At 36.9% G+C, this 21,605-nt stretch overlaps 1 protein-coding gene across 12 annotated transcripts in view; it reads right to left on the reverse strand.

Moving 5' to 3' along the window:
- Nucleotides 1-21,605, reverse strand: part of UTRN (utrophin) — a 347,871-nt gene that overhangs the window by 73,445 nt on the left and 252,821 nt on the right. For all 12 annotated transcript variants that reach the window (XM_074537592.1, XM_074537591.1, XM_074537590.1 and 9 more), the window contains 4 exons: nt 16,384-16,513; nt 6,145-6,413; nt 3,893-4,039; nt 2,425-2,503 (listed from right to left, as the gene is read on the reverse strand). In XM_074537592.1, the coding sequence (XP_074393693.1) occupies nt 2,425-2,503; nt 3,893-4,039; nt 6,145-6,413; nt 16,384-16,513 (625 nt within the window). The remainder of the gene's footprint in view (nt 1-2,424; nt 2,504-3,892; nt 4,040-6,144; nt 6,414-16,383; nt 16,514-21,605) is intronic.

Below are 21,605 nucleotides of genomic sequence, written 5' to 3' on the forward strand. Positions count from 1 at the left end.
TTAAATCACTGGACTAACAGGGCTGGAACCAAGGCCCTGGATAATCTCATCTAGGCTTCCTTTCCCATAGAAAGTTGGCCTACATGATCTTTTGAGGTCAGTCCCTTTGAAACAGGGCTACTACATCATTCTAGGAACCTGATGAACAGGCAGAAATAGGTGTCTTGCTAGTAAAAATTCCTGGCTCAATGATACCTGGGGTCTAGTCAGTTGAAAATGGTGTGATGGCAAGTTATGGTTCCTTCTTAGTATTTGGAGGAAGAGTAACAGGTAAGTGAGGTAAACTGAAAATAGCTGCTGTCAGATAAGCACAGATAAAACCTGCCCTCCAATTCAGAAGTGCAAATTTGGAAATAAAGATTTGCAGAAGACATACATATATAATCAATCTCAGACTGAGGAGTTTGAGATTGTTCTATTCAGACTACTATTCTGTTTGTTCCTCACAGCTAGAAGTCACTTATTGCTGCTAAAAAGGTTTGAAATTTTTGATTTAGAATACACAGTCTTTCAACCTGTCAGGATAAAGCCTTCAACTTTCCAGATTAAATTTTTTTTTCTATTATTATTTTACTTCTAATTTACTGTCCCATACTCATATTTACCAGACACTATATAAAGTTGTAGATGTAAGTTCTTTTACTCTGTCTTACTAAATCTCAAGAAAATGTTTGGTTGTTGGTTTTTTTTGTGGTTGGTGGTTTTTTTAAGACGCATTATTTGTAGTTGGTGTGGGGAAAGAGGTTGTTTTTAACAAATGGTTTAAATGAATAACTACATATTATTTGTTTTTCCAAAACTGTGTTACTTATCTGTAATTCTTTGTGGTATCTACCATATGGAAACCATCCTGGAAACTTCCCCCTGTTTACTTTGGTACGTAACAACCTGAATGTCCCCTTAAGCCTGAAGAATATTCCCTGAACACGGCTGAGGAATGCTGATAAGGCACTGCATAGTCTCTGTGGACATAATTCTATGAATGTTTTAACCAGCAACAAAGCCAATTCACCACTCAGACTTGTGAACAAGGTGTTTTATTGGGGCATGTTGTAAGCCAATTCAAGGAAAGGATCCAGGCCAAGACAAACAAAACCAGCAAACCTTTCCTGGCAAGTTTTGCACGTGGACTCTTCCACTGAGTCTCCCTCAACTAGAATAAAGAGAGCTACATTCTGAGAAACAACCTCTACATTGCTTCCTAATCTGTTTTATTTACACAGACTAGACTGACTAGTCTTACAAACAGTTCATCTGGCATTCTTCAGCAGTGCCAAAGGTAACACTCAATCTGTAATGTTTTTAACACGGTATTATATAGATGTACTGATCAGGTTACAAGTTTGAGACTACAAGAGCTACAAAACCACTGTGGCAACGGTATGCAATATTTCTAATGGGGCCTTAGAAAAGAAATAAATCCTATACTTTTAAAGTTGTTTGTTTGTTCTGTCAATTTTAAAAAAGGATGAAATGGCTCCAGGAATTGCTGGTTTGCATAACAGCTGTAATATTTTATATACACTCTGTTTGGTTTACTAAAAAAACAACTGTCAATTCAAAATAAGAACATGGTTATAAAATAAGTCAAGAAAAAAAATCAAGATTTATTTAGTGATTTAAATTATATTAGCTGTACAGTGACATACACTACTTCAGAATCTCTGGGAAATATCTGCTCATTTTTATGTTGACTTTCAACTCCTGCAATAATATGGTTATCATTTTTTATAGAAGCTCTCAGTTAAAAACTGGAGAGGTGATTGGGTTAAAATTCTGTCTCATTAGCTCTGATGATGGCAGGTAGGCTGGAATATCAGGAAACCAACATGGACCTCGATACCACAACCTACCTAGGCATAACAATTATATCAACTCAGCTTTTGCCCTCTTAGTAGATGTGAGATTATAGGCTTATGCCTCTGAAGTGTTTATTAAAAAGATGCAAGGATAGGTCCTGAGGAAGGAATGCATGTTTGCTTTTCCCAGCCCTTTACTTGAAATTCCAGGAATGTATGACACAGAGCCTTTAAAGTAAAAGAAAAACACAGGGAGCTCTTCCTTTGTGCCATCCCAGCAAGTGTGGAAGCAAAAGAAAACAGAAGAAAGAGCTGGCAAAGGATGAAAAGATGTGGTCACAAACGCACAAAGATTCTGGAACAGTCACTGGTCAGACACTGCAGCAGAGAACAAAGAATAAAGCAATGAGGGCACACTCATCTCAGAAAGACAGAGTGGGAAGCACACTAGTCAAAATACCAATGGAGTTATGAAGATGAAACACCCCTACAAAAACAATGAGATAGATAATATCGTGGAAGAGAAACTTCCTCAAGCCATAGGGAGTAAAGATGGAGTAAAGATCAGTCAGTGTTTGAGAAAGACATCATATCTTACATGCATCTATTAATTTGAGGAACTTACTGGAAAGAAAATGCTGTGATGCAGGTCCAAAATCTCGGTGTGCCTCCTGTAACTGTTTAAGGCGATCCTCTACAGACACCTACACATAAACATATGCACTCAAAATCTACATTGCAACAACAAGGTCATGATAAGAAAATCACTTGTTTACATTTTTTCTAGTGAAATCAATTTGTTTGTGTGTCACAGCAATTATTTGACATCCACCTATTTAAGGCAACATATTTTTCTTTCATCTGCTTAATGAGAATCATTTTTCTATCTTTCAGCGTTCTGAGAGCCATAGATCAATAACAACAGTAGTTTCATGGTGACCACAGCCAACTGCTGAAATTTCTGACCTCCTTCCAACCCTTCTGTTGTCCAAATTCCCATAGTCAGCAGGTCTCAGTTTGATTGCATTGATCTCATGCTGCCTTTCCAGCACAGAACCATTTTGGAAGACAGTGTTTCACCAGCTAACACGATGCCCCTCAGTCTAATTGAAAGTGCAATAGCAGTACTTTGGTTGCTTGGTTAAATAAATTTGAGAGGATACACACAATACTCCCCCACCAAAAAAAACAAAACAAAACAAAAAACAAAAACAACCCCAACCCAAAACAGACAAACAAAATAAGAAAAGAAACACCACTACCAAATTATATTAAGAAAGCAAAAGTCTGATATGACACAATAGCAGCTTTGACTCTCAGGAGTGACTCATTCAAAACTACTGGCCAACAAACTGGTGCCCAGGTTTTGAAAATTCATTCCCACCACCCTCACTAGAGATGTGATAAGTATTTCCTACAAAAAAGAACACAAAAAAGGAGAAACCTCAAAAATTCATAAATGAATTTTAGCTGATGTAAGAAACTTCACTAAATCATTCACTGTGAAACTAAGGATGAGTTTCAGCTGTAATCAGGCACAGGGATTTACCTTTCTCAGATCATTTAAGCACAATAATCATAACTAAGCAATATGAATCTCTAAGCATATCCTCTTCTGCTTTTTATGCTAAATTGCTATAACATATATCTTGTTATAGCTCTACTAATACTTAAATCATTTTAAGTGAAATTTCCTACAGAAACTGAACATTCAAAGACACAATAAAACAGCTTTCACACAAGCTGGAAACACAAAAGAAATTTTTATACTAGTTTTTGGTGACACAGATTTATGCAGTAAAATCTACTGCTACAAGACACACCAAAAAAAACATGCAGCAAGAGTTCCCACTATTTTCCAGAATTTAATGCAGTTTCCTGTTCAAATAAACTACTGGAATAGATTGAAAGGAAAAGCTTTTGGCCAAGCTACAGCAGGAAAGGCAGCTCCTTTTGTTGCACTGGTACTAACAGAATAACACCTTAGTGACAGAAGTAATGAACAAATGGTAATAAGTGAATCTTTTAAGAAAACAGGGAAGGGTGAGAAACATCCCTCCCCACACACCTACTGTACATGATCAGAAGAATACCTGTAAAAGTTTCCACCGCATATTAAGATCATCCAGTTGACGAGACATCTTTAAAGATGGATAAAGGTCAAGTGGAGACAGCTGGCTGGACAAATCATTCACTGTTTTAACTTTTAAGTTGATGGGAGCAATTTCTTCTCTAAAAGCCTAGAAGGGTAAGAAACACTTATGTTCAGTTGACATCTGAGCAGCACAAAAGTGCAAACTCCACGTGGTGCTGACCTGCCCAATGTGGTGGTTTATGCACCACATAAACAACTGCACACAAGTCAGTTCCCAGCAAAGAAATTTCACTCACTTCAATATTTTTGCTGTATCACTCATATCCACCTTTAAGGAAAAACAGTATGAAACTTACTGAAATGCCTACAGGCAAATTGCACCCCTTAAAGAATTTAATTTATTGTTTCTTTGTGGTGCTGTATGGCTTTAGAGCTTTTCTTTGCAAAAGGAAACATACAATCCTATATTAGGAGCTTTAGCAGCATAGAGCCTGCCAACTGTTCTTAAGACAAAACATTGCTCAGTAGTTATAGTTTTCAAGTATTAAGCAGCTGACAAAAATTCAATTTAAAAACTATTATTGAACTAGCAAAGCATGAAGGAATGTATCTTCTAAGGAAAAGGAGTACAATGTTTTACCTGATTAGAACCAGAGAGTAAAGCTATTACAATGACTAAAAAGAAGTAAAAGGTTTATTGAATCAAATCGAACTAAATACAGTATTAAGACAAAATTGATGCAAGTTTAGTTACAGTTTAAAAAATGCTTCAAATGCCTTGCTTGCTGTGAGCAGTTAAGTGGTCAATCCTGTAAACAGCTTGATTAAACACCATTAAACAAGCCCAAAACAGCTGTAAAGGAAGTATTTTCTTTGGACAATTTAATTATTTATCTCTCTTCAATAATCACTTCCATTAGACCAAGGAACAGACAGAACATACTGTTAAGAAAGAAATACTGGGTTTCTGGACAGCCAGTAGGCCTCTATTGCTTCAGCAAATGTTACAGTTTTTCCACAGCAATGAAAATCTGAAAGACTTTGCTTTCATCTACTTTACAGAAAAAGTCATTAAGATATGACAAATCACTTCTTAGCATGAGAACAAGGAACTATTTAGCATTAGCATCTTATTTCTTGCTTTAGCATCTACATTAAAATATACGAGAAGAAGGAAGAGCTCCATTACTCTTTTCAAATCAACAGCAGTCAGGATATTAATTCACCTTTGACTGCCTTTGTTTTAAAGATTTCAGTTCCATTAACCTTGAAAGTAACAATATAATTTGGAGAACGAGGATGCTTACATTGCTATATTTGAAATAATGTAGCCCTGTGAATTCACAGACATTGTATACATAGAGAGAATATCTACAGCAACCCAGTTGCAGCCCATTTTATTCTTCTAATACCAGCATCCTATGCTGAAGACATGGATGGTCAGGTACACAACCCCAGGGTGTTCTAAGGCTTTGCTATACTCATTCTTAAACTTAAAAACTGAAAATTTGTGTTTGTAAAACAGAAGCTTAGCAGTAAATGCTGAATTTGCCTGAAACAGCAATCTTCTCTACCTACATGTGCATACCCACATGTTCTCCTGGAATCCATGATGTTCACTGCACTGTACTGTTTCCAGTCAGCTTTTCTGGACAATGCTATCAGAAGATATTTCTTCTTGGGGAGCTTTGCATTACCAGGTCCTTACCCAAGCCATGAAGTTAGGCAGGGGATAACAACTACCCATCAAAAGCAGCCATGCCTTGGGGTGCTGAGCCCTGCATGGAACCCAGGCAGCAAGAATTGGTTTTCCCATAGCAACATTATAGGTATGTGTTCTTCAGTTTGAAATAATCCTGGTGAGAAGCCAGGCTAAAGTAAAAGCAAATGCAAATTTGCTCATACAAACAAAAATAGACAATAGGCATGTTTAGTTTGTGAAAGTTGAGGAACATAAATTTAAACTATTTATTTATTTCTGTATGATTAAGAAAGCTCTAAATGTTTTTCTAAAAAGAGAGTTACACTTGATGGCGAAACAGATCTCTGTGTGTGTGTAATCTCAGCCAACACTGGGAATGTGGCCGAGTCTCTGGACTTTGAGACTTCAGATGCCATCTTTAAAGACTTTATACTGCACATGGGTATTTCAGCATACACATAGAGTGTATAAATATCTAATATTACTAGAGGGACTAGAATGGAGAGATCTGACACAAACTAAATATTTCCCAAGAATTCCACACTTACCATAGTTTTCTCAATGTGATCTGGTAATGAATCTATGAGCAAGTCTCCTACAGGTTTCCAGCCATTCCTCACATTTTCAGCCTCCTTCAAATCAGCATCAAGGTCATCCATAGCACACTGAAGATCTTTCAGTTTTTCTAATGCTTTGTCTACTTGCTTCTGCCAGATACTGGCACTGGCATTTAGGTTCTCCCATTTCTCTTTTACCTCCGATGACTGTTTGCGCATGGCTTTGGCAATCTTCAAGGCTTTCTCCTCAGGGGTCAATTCTGCAGAGGGGAATAAGAGTTATATTGTTTATTTCTTATTTTTGTCCAGTTAAACCGATAGTGCTCCTGAAATACACACTCAAGACAGTCAGTAAGTCCAGTGTCGACTGATAATTTATTTCAGCAGGAAAAAGGTAGAAGAAAGTCCACATTGCTGTAAGTGAAATAAACCTCAATCACTCCTACTGACAATACAATTCTTGGTGAGAAGATAGGAAAGAAACTATTCCTGACTTCCATATATTATGATACCCACAAAGTAAAAGCAGCTTACTGCTGATTTGTTACTTTTGGAGGGACAGGGAAAGGAAACAGATGATAGTTCTTCCTTCCCGGGAACTTCATTAGGTAATCTTTGCATCATTTCACGTAGAAAGAGCAAGGACAGTGCTTTGCTCCTGGATCTCTTACCATGACTTTTCACTGTGGCACCAGGATGTCTCTTCATATTCAGCAGCAAAACCCAAGGTACATTAAGTACCGTGGGGGGCATGGTTCTGCAGCACTACATCAGTTTTTGTGTGTAAACACTCAAATCCAAAAAGGCTGGTTTAAATAGTTTTTCCAAACCTACAAATATTCTATGAAGCTGTTGACTGAAAAAGAATCAAGCTTATGATGTACTATTTCTCACAAATTTCAGGCTTGTGTCTAGAACTCACACAACCCAGAAACCCCAGAAAGCCTTCAGTTTGAGACTGAGCAAGACCCAGACAGCTTGAAAGCTAGAAAGAAAATCCTAAAACATCCCCAGCACGTCCTGCTGTCTGCTGCCTGGGGGTCCTTGCCGAAAAACACTCATGGGAAGCTTGCCACATCAGGGAAGAGTTGCTTCAGTAATGACAAACAAACATAGCCAGTCTCAGAGGATTCCCCTTCTACATAAAAGCAAGCAGAGGAAACTATAATGCAAAAAACTGAGAACAAAAGAAGTAGCAGAGACGTGACATGCACTGAAACTAAGCCAATTGGCCTTCTATTCAGTCCTATATAAAAGCCCTGGAAAAGGTTTATCACAGTACTCTTGTGATTAAAATTCAAGTGTTGCCTATGAATAAATTATACACAATCATGCAGAGATGAAAGTACCAATTCTGTCAGAAGTCAGATGAGACATACCATCTTTCATTTACTGATAGACTGTCCTTAAAAATCATTATAACTAAGTTAGGAGTTGCTACTGTGGTTGGAGGAAGGTGAGGGGGTAACAGACAGAAATTGTGTGGGAGGGATGTTTTTGCTTTACCAAGGTCAGATGAATGTCAAAGTAAATGCACAGTTATGGTAGCAAAAGTTACCCAACTGTGCCTCTTATATGCAACTGTTGTCCCATAGCACCAATACAGAAAAGCATATTTTAAGTAATTATCACAAAATAAAACATTGAAATACACTCCAATTAGTTGCTGAGAAGTCTCTTTTTTCCAGATAAAAAAGTTACAGGGAGTTATTTGGATCACAATCAGAATTTCTGCCCACCAGTTCCACGTATTTATTCTGTTTATTCTCTTAAAGTTTTTTTCAAATCTTGTTAGCCCATATAGGTATTGACATATGCTAGACTATGATGACTAGAAGAGTATTCTGGTCATCACTAGAAGAGATTGAAGACAATCCAGATGCCATCTGGGGGAAAAAAATCCCACCAACAAAATGAAGAAAAATCAACCCACAATGCAACCACAATTTGTATTACAGCTGTTGATACAGGGAGGAGAGAGTTGCCCAAAAGCACAAGGACCTTGCTGGGAAGTGGTTATGTAGGAAAAACAACAAACAAGGAATGGTAACCAGAGCACAGTGAAAGGCAAGACTAATCAACAAGAGCCAACAGCACCAAGGGAAGGGAGACACATACCCAGCCCATGGGTTGTGGTGCAGGTTTTGACCTCAGAAGAGAGACACATTTGAAGAAAGAGTGCAGCTGAGTGTTACAATAGATATTTTGAACTTACCAAGTGTCTTAAGTTAATATTTCAGTGACTTGTTGGGTGCCATAAGCTATTACATGAAAACACTGCCTATGTGCACTCTGCCTGTAAAAGCAGAGATTGCACCCAGGCTTAGGGACACTGCAGTGGCCATAAGGGAATGCAGAGGAGAAACTCGGAATGAAATGACCGTGAAAAAATCCCACAATGCTTAACTAGATGCAAAGAGATATCAACTACATATGTAGCTCTGGGATAGAGACATGGCAGTAACCTACAATTTGCAATACTGAAACACCAAAACAAAGATGAAGACCAAAGCTATGCTGCGATAAATTGGACCTTGTCTCTGAATTTACAGCATTTCACAGTAGAATAAACTGCATTATAGCACAACATAGTTTTGGAACGATCTTTACCCTAAGTTCTGCAAAGAAAATATTTCTTTCTTTTGAAAAGAAATAAAGCTCATGCTCTAAGTAAAACCCAATTTAAGGAAAAGAAATTCTTTTACACAGAAAAGAACAGCTACAAAATGCCTATGAAAAGACATCAAATAGGTTGTTAGCATAAGTACTTTTGGAATAATTCACCTTTGAGAATAATAATATTGATGAATGAATGGGAATTCACTACAGTCCAATGACAAAGGAACTGTGAACAATCTAGAAGTTAAGCTGCACCTAAGGACCAGCATTTAATATCACAGGTTCTCTCCCAGGCTGAGGTTTCCTATCATACAACTGTAGGTTGTGGGCAACCAAACCTCAGCAGTGAAAGCTGCAAGACTTATAAATGAGGATTAAGGGAACACCCAGAGGTAGAACACCTTACATAAGGTAAGGCAATACTAAGCTTCATTGAGAGGGGAGAGAAAATTGCAGACCAATTGGATAAAGCCTCCTCTGTTGGTAGCTTGAACATGTGACTACAGGGGACACTATACCCAGAAACTGGACTAAGGCAACATTCCATATATGCAAAGCTGCAGTCTACCACTTTGATCCAACATCAGGCAGTTGCATAGTTCTTTATCTGTTGTCAGAGCCAAAGCCTACCAACACTGCATGAAAGAGTGAATGCTGCAAGACCCGTGCAGATCTAAGCTAGGTTAGTAGTCAGCTAAAAAGATCAAAGAACACGTGGAAAGCTTTATAGTAAGAGCTGAAAATCTTGCAAAACTCTTTGGCTCTCCTTAAAGGCATAGACACAGCAGATCCAATGAGTGCTTCTTGCTCTAACAGAGGCAATAAGAAGAAAAGTGCCTGTAGCATCTGGGGATAGGTTCAGGGGTGGTTATGTTGGTCCTCAGTTAACAAGTGGATTAGATGATCCTGAAAGTCTCTTCCAAGCTTGGTGATTCAATGATTAGAAGCGGGGAACAATAGCTTGACTTTATTTGTCTGGCCAGCTAAAACAAGTCAGCTTTACTCACAAAAGAGCTAGTCCCTTATTTGGGAATGGGAAAAGATTCCAGGATGATTGGGGTGATACAAGTATCTCAACAGAACTGAAACCCAAAACATGTTTGAAGACCATTTGTCAAATCAATGTTATAGCGCAAGGATATCTACTACATATTGTATTTGAAAAATATTAATTCATTGCAAGACTGCTTTATTTTACAAAAGCTTTGGAAGTGCTTGTAAACCTTGCACTTAAAAGACATTCACTAGAGAAACAGAGCAAAATACATGCTTTCATGAGCTATAAACCATTCAGCATATATTCATTTAACAGAAATACACCTTGTATAACTTTATGTTTTCCATCACAAAAGCCCAGGTTATTAATGAGCAACACATTACTTTCTTTCAAGCAGAGATCACATTCTTCAAGATACTGGTTGCATAGCATAAAATTGTAAATTTCAAAGGAAGTGTCTTAAAAATAAGATTTTTCTTCTATTAGTTTGGAATTCATTTAACCAGCCTGTCATTACACAAACCAGCAGACAGGATTCCTTTTTGCTGTGAAAAAATTTTACACAGTAGTCGTTTCTCTTTTTTTCCTACTTAGTATAAAGTCTTCTCAGTCACCAGTTTGATCAGTGTCTTCCCACCCCCTTTTTTTTAATGGTACTTATTACATTATCCTCACTTCAGCAGCTGCTCAGAGAGTAAGAACAGCCTATATTCACTGGACCATCAGTTTACAGGAGAGGACGGATATTAACTGTTCTTGCAGTCAGGGAAAAGAACTCCTCTTCTGTAGTGAAAAAAATCTTGATTTTAATATACATTTTTTTGTCACAAACAAAGCGCTGAAAGCTCCAACAGCTTTTCTATTTCTCTAGCACAGCCTGAAGGAAAACTTTCAGGCCTGAATTTTCAGCATGTAGGTTCCTTGCATGCTTACATATATGGATAATAGTAGTGAAGAAAATTCTTCTTGCTTAGGAATTTATTTTAGACCTCAAACTATTTGGCTGTAGCAGTTTTCATTCTAATCAACCGATTAATCCTTATTATGTAGCCTTGAACTAGTGATCTCTTTCCATCTTGCTGAAATTACAGTAACTTCCTTTCACTTCTGCTAAATTCTTAGCCAAATATACTGGAACTGGAGATGATTTCATATTGCCTCCTTCTCACATGACATCAAACATTGTCTCTTCCTTGGTTCAATCAATCTTTGCAGCAAAAACAATGTATGACATTGCACTGTGCTCATTATGAAAACGTTCAGAGCATTTGAATAGGCACAATGGCCCATGATCAAACTCCTAAACACAAGACCCAAAAGCAGTGCTATCATTGCATCATGAAGTCTTTAGCAGTGTTGAAGAGAAAGCATTGTCTGAGCTTCTTACAACCTTGACAGAAAACTTAGTCCTGATGTGATGGGAACAGGAAGTTTAAGAACAAGCAGTAGTCGGCTAAATGTTAAATGTAAACACATTTCCACCCAGAGAACAACCCATATTTCAGATAAAACTGGGACACAATAGAGCCTACAAGTCAGGAATGAATATGATTAGGTTTATATTCCAAGGCCCTCATGAATAAAAAAAATCCCAAACAATCAACCAATAATAAAATTAACCATTTTGAACTCCAGCCAGCCTGTTTCCATTAAAATCCTCTAAGTTTGCACTCCACACCACTCAGCAAGTGGAAACAATTTCCTTGAACTTTACTAATATGGCTCTGAGCAGACAACCATGTAGACCCTACAGGACGAATTTCAAAGCTTTACCAAAGCAGACTAGACTTGTAAGGGCGACTAAAAGAGCTAATTTTGAAAATGGGAGAGAGAATTATTCTGTGATTCTCTCATGGGTAAAGGCACATTTCTCTCATCATAGGAAGAAACTGTTAGAAGACATGTGTGAATGAGCTCCAACTAAAAAAAAAGCAGCAATGCTGAAAATAGCATAATTAGTTTCTGGATATGATTCCACTGACTTCCAGTGGGCTACATCCTCTTCATTCTCCTAAGCACTTCTAATTCACAGTCAAGACTTCATACTCAGTCCAATTGAACAGCAGAGGGGAAAAAAATCCCAGTAGTGTATAGCTACTAGTATAGCTAGTATAGCTACTAGCTAGTGATAGCTAGAGAACAAACCCAAATTATTTGGAATAGAAATGCTGCCTCCTATATACTAGAAATGCTGCCTGCTATATACCTGTTATATATTAGAAAAGAATAAATTTTTCTATCTGCCTATTTTCAGCGAGATCTTCCCTGCAAAAGGAAAAATTACAGCAGAGAAATTCACCTAAACATGAGTGATGGTAAGCAAAAACAGTTCAGCTTTTGTTTATGCCTGAAACAGGTAAAGATATTGTCCCCCTACAAGTTTATTTAAAGTATCTACATACAATCCACTGACGCTTACTAACAGATTTCTTTTATAACACAGATTTCTTTTATAACATAGATGTGATTTATGGGGCTTTCTATTCAATTAATGGGAGATAACAGATGGTAAATACTTATTTTTAAATGTTGTGTTTATCACAACAGCCTTTGCTACCAAATATCAGCTTTCAAAGTTAAGAATCTAATTGTCTTAAAAAATTAAGTTACTGAAGTAGTTGGACAACACTGCAGACTCCCGGAACCATTCACTATTACAATGACAATCAGTGTAGTGGCCTGTGATGATCTGCTAAGATGTTTCACTGCTTCAGTGGAAATGTAAGGACAGAATTTCAGCAAAGTTTTATCATCAGTTCATAGAGCTCTAGGGACATAAAATATGAAATCTGCTTTCCTTTGTCTTTCCAATGGCCTGTAACCTTACAGTACATGGAATTAAAAAGCCAGCTGTAACTATGCCATAGAGAAATACAATTAACTTTTTTAGATCAAAGTTTTCTCCTATACTATGGCCAAGTGAAAAACATGCTAAAAACATAAGCATTTTCAATTTCTTTAGCCTGTCCATCCATGAAATTCAGCAGCTAGCCTGCTGGCTTATTAATCATCTCCATTCAGATGCTGAGGCAGCTCAAATACAGGAAAACTGTGAAGCTTGTTTTTTTGTCATGGGACCTCTACAGAAACATGGCAAAACAAAAGCAGAAGAAAAGACATATGGGAGATGCAATTGACTAAGAAAGTAGTTTCCTGGAAGATAGAGAACTCTGACTGAATGTGCCAGTTACTCTCTGGTACAGTAGAAGGCCAGCACAAGAAGCATAAGGTGAAGATGGGGAAAGAAGAAACCAAGGCTTACTCATAACCTGAAACTAAATTCTTGTCATATGCTTGAAATTAACGAGACCATTACAGGAAATAATGGGTGATCATAAGGCATGCTGTAACAAACGTTCTCCTTAGATGGAACAATAAATGTGTGTGTGTATACATATATATGCACAAGTCCTTCAAAGAGGCCTCAGTCAGACAAGTTCAAAACTGATTCTGATCAGTTTTCTCCTAAATCTGTCTTATTCTTTGCCCTTGCAACAATAACCTCCCTAGCATGAAAAGACCTGTGGTGAAAGAGAAAACTATCAAAAATATTGATTTAAAAAAAATAGATTTAGAGGTTGAAGAAAATAGAAAACAATGTCACAACTTTTATCATCTTCAGATTAGCTAATCATTCCCTCAAAACGACCCCTTCCCTCATACAAGGTAAGAAATAACCTCAAGAAACTGTGATTTCCAATTAATGCAAGTTTGAGTTAGTAAAATAATTTCGCTAATTCTATTATAGAACCAGACAAAGTAATTTTCAAATCAAGACTGTCCAGTGTTGACTGTCAGTATTTTTAGAAAACAGACTGTCAGTTTAGAATCCATAACCACACTCCATGTTTATCAACATGAAGTGGACTTCATTGAAGTTAACAAGTTAACTTTGATCAACTACAGAGAACACCAGTGACCAAGAGGCTGACAGAAAATTAAAAACAAAAAATCTTAAAAGCAAACTAAAGCCCACATCCTTCACTGATAATGGTTAATCTGAAGAAAAATTGTGTGCCTCTGGCTGTTTTCTAGTTCAGAGATTAAGTTTTCTGGAGACTCATGGCATCAGTTGTCAGAAAAAATTTACTAGACTCACTCCTAGGTGAAAATTAACAGCTTATTACATATATATGAGCTCCGACAGAATGATTTAAAGACAGCTTTTGGCCTGAAGGTCTATTAATCTACAGAAAGTGCAGGCCTGTTCTGCACAGGGTGCGAGCGCCCACTGCTGGCAGCGGGAGCTTCATTGGGGTCTCTGGGAGAAGAGGCTGGAGCTGCCCAGTGCCAGGGACAGCAGACCCTAGTCATCTCACCATGGGGCACACCTGAGGCCCTCAGCCACACTGGTGGCACCTCAGGGAAAGCGTATTTAAGAAACAAAAAACACCAGAGAGGAGGAGGGAACCAACAGGAGAAACAGCAGAAGGAACACCAACGTCAGAGAAGGAGGAACAACCCCGTGGTAAGGCAGATTTTCCCCACGGAGGAAAGGTGTGAGAGGAAAGAAGCAGGAGAAAGAAGCTGCTAAGCTAACCATGAAGTCACTGCCTTCCCACCTTCTTGTGCCACTTGTTGCCCTCTGAGCGTGACCGGCATCACAAGGCAGGGTAGGGACAGGAATGAGGGAGTCAAACTGAGTCTGTGAAAGGTGGGAAAAAAGCCGTGGTTTTAATGTTTGTGAGGCTTTTTCCCCACTACAAACCAACTTAGTATTTAATTATTTATTTTAAATGGCAACAAATAGTTTGTTTTCCCTGAGCTAAACCTGTTAGGTCCACAGCAGTAGTTTGTACAGGATCTGCATCTGTGACCCATCTGATCCTCATCCTGACTCATGAGCTTTTTCTCTCATGCTCTTCCCATCTCCTGCCTCCTTTCCACTGCAGTGGAAGACATAAGTGGATGGGTGGGAGTTTGGCTGGTAGTCAAGACTAACCCATCACATGCTCAAAAAAGAAAGTCCATGGAAGTACTGAGTGTGAAGAAGAAAGAAGAAAAGAAGTTCAGTGCACATGTGTGAGGCTCCTCAGTCTGAACATATGACTGGTTGTTAAATACAATGGCTTGGCCAGAGACATGCACACATCACCTGCAGACCATGGATGTCATTGCAACACAGTTTACCATGGTCATCAAATTCCCTGTTATACTGCTCTCACTGCCATTGGTATAACACAAAATAATAATAATTTTCATCATAATAGACAGGATAGCAAGAATTTATGATGCATCTTATAATCTGAAGTTTGCATTTGCAGTTTGCAGCCGGTCAATCAACACTGACTAGGTCATTGATATCAAACCCTGTAAGAAAATGAACATTTTGCATTGGCAGAGCTTTATGTGCTAGCATCATTTGCACTGCGAGGTTCTATGATTTTGAGAAGAGAATCTGCAATTTCAAACTTCTGTATGAAAGAATGAACAGATATACAGAGAGCATCCTTACTTTTCAACTGCAAGGTTGCTTGTGATCTAGACCAACTAAAACATTAGAGATGCCATAAAGCAAATGGGTTTGAGAGGAAAGAGAAACAGAACATCTTCAGGAGTCAGGAGCTCAAAACAGGAGTCAACCAAGGGCACCAGCAGCACTAATCAAGGAGATAAATGGTTCATTGCCTTTAATCATCAGCTATTCAAGACTTTATCACAAAGTTGAACTAGGGAATATGAAACCACGTAAAAATTTGTACAGAAATAACGCAAAGTATGGATGCAGGAGATTAGCTGTTTCCACTGAACAAACTGAAGAAGTTTGCAATGGAGATGTATAAGATGATGTATGGAAATAAAAAACTAACTCCTGATAAAAGCAGATATACTGTAATTTTGTAAATTATACAGAACAGTAAATTGTTCACACCTTACAGCAACTGACAGTTCTGCAAAAGCAGATTATTACCTTTTCTGAGAACAGCTCTTGTGTGACTAAAAGTAAGACTTCATAATGCTGTAGCTTATATCAGACATATAACTGTAGAACTTACAGAGATAATTTCCTATTTTGTGGTTGTGGGGGAGTGGAGAAAACTTTTCGCAGGTGTCTGATATTTGGAGTAATATCTCAACAAACACTATGCAAAAACAGTTTCTAACATAGCTGTAGTTCCATTCCTTAGCAAGGATTTACCCAATATTCAAATCCTAAGAATTCTGTAATGACTTCCTTCCTAAAGTAGATTTATTTTACTTCTAATGAGATACACCACTAAACATGCTTATTTCTATTTGTAGAGAAAAACTTTGCAATAGACATATGGATGTTTGAATGGGAATCCTTGAAGTACTATTCTGACTACATTTAACGTGCATATGTTATTATGTTAAGAAAAAAGAGCAGAAATATCATTAGTGTTTTGAACCAAAAATTGAAAAAAGCAGAAGAGATGTTTCTACTTCTTCCGTGAAACTGTTACAAATTTCCATTAAAATCTTACAAGGCAGAGAAGTAACCCTTGAGTCTAAAACAGAAATAAAAGCCATCAGGATGCCATTCAGAAGATTCTGATGTCTGAGTAAGTAACTGGGATATAAAATATGTACTAGAGAGATGCAAGTCTTTTCTCTCTTTTTTTGACCCTCCCCAGCAGTGAGTATTTTCTGACCTGTTTTTGAATGAAAGCTCCTCCTTGGTTCCTCAGGCCCCTCAATGGGTTGGTCAGCAAGGAAAACTCGTGCCTGGTCCACAGCGTTGAGAACAGTTTGCTCTTTTTCCTTCAGTTCACGCCTCAGTGCCTTTTGGGAAGGGAAAGAAGAATTCACTTGTTACTTGACTTTGTGAACGATATCATTTTCTCTGCTTTCATCTCTCCAACCACACCTGCCTAGTGAGTGAGTAATAGCCAGCGTTAATCAGACTGCAAGATAAAAATGCAAATTTTACAAAATAGAAGGAGCAAGAAATTGAAGCTGGAAAGGTAATTTTTAGGAAGTTGACTTGAAGAAAGGAATACAAGAAAGGTGATGATGGTAAGTTTAAAAAAAGACTAACAAACAAATTACTACATTAAAATTCCATTAGAAAGTAAATTTAATGGGTTTATTGCTTTCAACAGGATTGCTAATATATAGTAGATTGCTACAACAGACTGTTTACTTTTTTGATAGCTGGAATAACAGCAATTTGCATCTACTAAGACTTCAGGAAATTACTTTACAAATGCTAAGGTGAATTGCAAAAATTATTAACATTCCTTAGAAAACGAAACATCCTGTTTCTGTCTGCTATTTACTAATATTTTTAAAATTTAGAAAACATGTATCAAATTTTAGTGTGATCACACATTCTGAAAAAGCAATTTTTTAAACTAATAAAAAATATTTAGATCTTAATTATGCAAAAATCCTTTGAAACTTATATACAGAAAGAAAAAAAAATCAATTTTTATGTAAGATCTTTTCATGGTGGTAGAAATAATTTCATGATATTATGCTCTCCAGCACCTATGACTTGATTAAAGGTTTAAGTGTAACCAACCTTTAAAAAAATAAAAAGTTTATAAGTAGTCAGCTGTTATGTTTCTTATGAAGCATTTTCTTCCAGCATAAAGCATAAATCTCTCCCACCTAGAAGGAAACCACTTTTCCTGTTTTATTTGTATTCTTTTCTACACACAGAAACACAAAAGAAGATACTTTAAACATTATTAAAATGCTATGTTTATTTTTTACAGTATATTTTTTAGTTCTTATTTAAAAGTCAAGGCTTATTTTGCTGTCACAATTTCCTAAGGCCCCATTCCAGATCAAAATGCAGTTAGCCAGTGCTGACAAGATTATATAATAAAATTAGTGTTCTACTACACAAAAGTTTGAAAAACAGATATCATAAAAGCATCTCAAATGCTGTCTTTATCTTTCCATTACTTAGTCTCTTGATGCCACAATAACAATAAACACCCTCATCTCAACTTTAGCTTAGCAGGAGGCATGATGTTACTCTTCTTCCCTCCTTCCCCACTTCATTCCTTTATCTCCCTCATCTTTCAAAATCCTTCCATTCTATTGCTTCAAATAAAATAAATAAATAAACAAACACGTAAATAAATATAGAATCCCAAGAAAAACTAAGCACTGAAAGCACAGTAACCTCGATTACATTTAGGGACCTGCATTATACTGTCCAGTAAGCATTAACTCTTGTATTAATACAAACACTCCTCAGAGCAGTGTTCTCTGTATACTTCTGTATACCAATGATATTCTTTGTAGGATTCAGTACATGCTAGATGTAGTAAGCAATGAAAATTGCCTTTTAAAACACAAACCTTCTTTATTTAAAAAAAAATACAGAAATGAAAGTATTGTAAAAGCAACATTCCTGAAAAATCTCTCCAGTTCTTCACAGTATGTATCAATATTTTAGTTTCACATTACACACACTAGAATAAGACACTTTAAATCATCCACAGGTTACAAATAATTAAGGCATTCTCTATGTAGGAATTTGCTTCAAGAAAGAAAGATAGCAGTTTGTATGGTTAGAAAAATTCCCCATTTAGAAAAGACTTTTTGGTTAGTAGAAACTGTGTGGATGCATCAGTAAAATATATTTTAATTTCAAAAACTTGTCAGAAACAGAGGGCTGATTACTACACTTTGAAGTAGGGAATATTTCTAGATTTACTTTTCTCCCCTCCATATAACATCCAAAATATTTCCAAAGCATACAAGAAAAAGAAGGCTACGTCACATTTTGAGTATGCTAAAAAATTCCAGCAGTTAGAAACAATCTAGAGATGGATCTTTTACTCTGTCTCTCCTGTTTACCCTCACATAGCACCTTTCATCAATTTCTCCTGACCCTCAATAAAACTTCAATCAAGTTTGACCTAAGAGACCTTGGATTTAATTCACCAACATCCCTGCCATTGAAGTAGTTCAAATTGAAGTTGACAACAAAAGATTTTAAGAGTTTGGCCCATACAGCTCATCAACTATAAGTCATTCATAGCAATCCTTATCAATATTTTTATAGAGAACTCAGCATAAAATAAACCATACACTGAAATAATACTACTAAAATAATTTAGCAGTAGAGTACCTTGAGCAAAATCCAGATTTCTTAGATTACATTTTGTTTTTTTCTTATACCACAGGTGCAAAAATAATGCACTCAGACTTGCATAACCTTTCCTTAGCAATACTCAATATATTTCTCTGTCCCTCTCTGCCAGCAAACAAGAAGAGCAATGAGACTACACAATGCAAGGATAACCAAGCATACCAATAATACTATCTCTTCTCCCAGCAAACCTCTCTGCAATAGAACAAAGAAGAAACCCACTTATAAATCTGATCTTGAGCTGAAATTTCATCTGTTTTGAAAAGACAAAATAAAGATTTCAATGAAAAAATCATATCTAGAGGAACACTACAGAGTGAAAGTAAGTCATAAAAAGCCCAGCAAGGAACAGAAAATGTTTTTATATAATAAGAAGTACAATCACATATTTTAGTGGTTTATTTAGCTTTTCAAGAAATGGCTACTCAGAATGGATGTGCCTCCTTCAGTAGACAAGGATATTACTTCTTTCTCCTTTTGTCAAAAGAACTAAAACAGCTAAAGAATTTGTAAGCTTTGAGTGGAGCACAGGCTTTAGTAGAGGGTGAATTCCGCTCCTGTTGCTGACTATGCGTTTCAGGGAGAAAATAAGGAGAAAACTGATTCCAGAGTTCTGATATAGATTCAGTAGCTGAAGGTATGGAAAAAAAACCTTGAGAAGCATCTCAAAAACTTGTCAGTGAAAATTGCCTACTAATAAGCTAAAAACATGGATGCAAGTATTTTTTGAGTCCTGTTGAGCATTCAGATATGAATACAAAATGAAAAAGTGAACACTGAGCACAGAGATAATGCCTTGATTTTGCCCCCACTATGCTTTTTTATGTTTACAAAAGCAAAATAATATTTTAAATTATACTGGTCATACAAAAAGGGGCTGTACACAACTTGGTCAGTAATTCACACCACAATATTTCATATAACAATTATAAATTGCAAAATTACTATATACTTTGGGTAATGGTTTAAAATGAAAGCTTCACTTCCCTCAGTAATCTGACAGGTGACAGGCCATTAAATCCAATGTCTACGGTTTACACAGTTCTGTTGCATTTGCAAATCCACTGTTACTTCCTTCATAAACCAGGACATGCAAGAGTCCTGGAAAAACCAACACTAATTTTAGACATTCTTGATTCTTATAACAGAGAGGAAAAAAGCCCTGAAAACATAAAATCCGGTGTGCTGATGCAGGGTCAACACAAACTATTTTCATAGCTGACCCTAAACAATACTAGCCAAAAACACCTTAAAAAAACCTGCTTTGAAAAAAGTCTTCCACTAGTAGATGAACATGTGCTTACAAAACTACACTCTTGAAATATCTTGTGCAGCATTAAACAAAGCAATTAGTACAATCAGCACTGCAGCATTCATTTTGTAGGTATGAGGTCTCAAGTTAGCCTACTACTACGGTGGAGTAACCCAGGACCCAACTAACACAATCCTCCTCTCAGGAAAGAGAAGGGCTTCCATGATCTTCAACCATGAGCCAGTGATTTACTCTCCACGTTGATTTGTTCCTCTTTCAGTGACTGCAAAACATATGTTACTCCCTTTATAACTCTGGAAATGCAGACAGATAGACCATTTCCTCTGTCACACCAAGATAATCAAACCTATTTGCCCTCTCTTCATTAAAGATACATCTGATTTCTAAAACAAAACCCAACTCTTCTTGTAAGACAAGATTTCTAAAGGAAGTTGCCTAAACCAGGGCATTACAAAATTTCTGTTGGGAATGCTTTGCAGCTGGGTCTTTCCCTCTCTTGGAAAATTTAAAAGCTATAAAACTTTTGCTATTGTGATTTTTACACTGTTTAGCGTATCCTGAAAGCTCCTATTTCCTTCAGCTTCACCTTAAAATTGCTTTTGAGCATAGTAAGTGGACTTCCAAAATTACTCACTGTTAATTTGCAGTCTTTTTTTCTCTTTTGAATTGTACAGACTTGTACAGAATAATTCAAGGAGCAGATCTGCTTAATAGTTCCAACGGATGAAGGCAAAGCTAATTTCAAAGAAAACACATGGGATGTTTCTTAAAAACAGAACATATTTAAATCAGGTCTCATTATGCACTCTTTCAAGGAAGTAAAGATGCATGTTATTGTAACTCATATCAGTTCAGCACACTGTAGCCTTATGTGCCAATCAGCAGCTCCTGTAGCATTTAATTACTTATTCATCTTCATTCTGCACCCGGTGCTTGAAAACTCCTGTTACTTTTATACACTAAATTGAAATGGGAAAAAATAATCTGTGGCATTTAACAGGATGGGGAGAATAAGCAGGATGATTGAGCAAACTCAGAGCGAGATGAGGAATTGTTTATAAAGATCATACAGAGATAAAGGTTGTGACTGAGTCTCTGCCAGCTGTCTCCATCACTAAAGAATGAACTAGAAAGAAAATAAGCTTAGCATGTTTAAAAGCTGTTCTTTCCTGTCAGATACTATTTAATGGAACATGTACACACAAAATTTCAAAAGTGTTTTGGTCTCTGTACACATCTCTCTGTAAAAGTCAATTTTATGTGTCCACCCCATCTGATAAGGAAAACAGTCAAATAAAGAGCAGTATTTGAGACTGTGCAGCCCACCATGTATTTGCCTTTTACTACTTCATACAAAATCTATGTGGCAAGAGAAATAATGAAGGAAAAAAATGGTGCCTAATACACAACCATTAATACCTAGAGATACAAAGACACATGTAGCACATGAGACATTAAAGATCAGACAATATCCTACATGTTCTGATAAA

This window comes from Zonotrichia albicollis, chromosome 3, assembly GCF_047830755.1.
Source record: "Zonotrichia albicollis isolate bZonAlb1 chromosome 3, bZonAlb1.hap1, whole genome shotgun sequence".
NCBI lineage: Eukaryota > Metazoa > Chordata > Aves > Passeriformes > Passerellidae > Zonotrichia > Zonotrichia albicollis.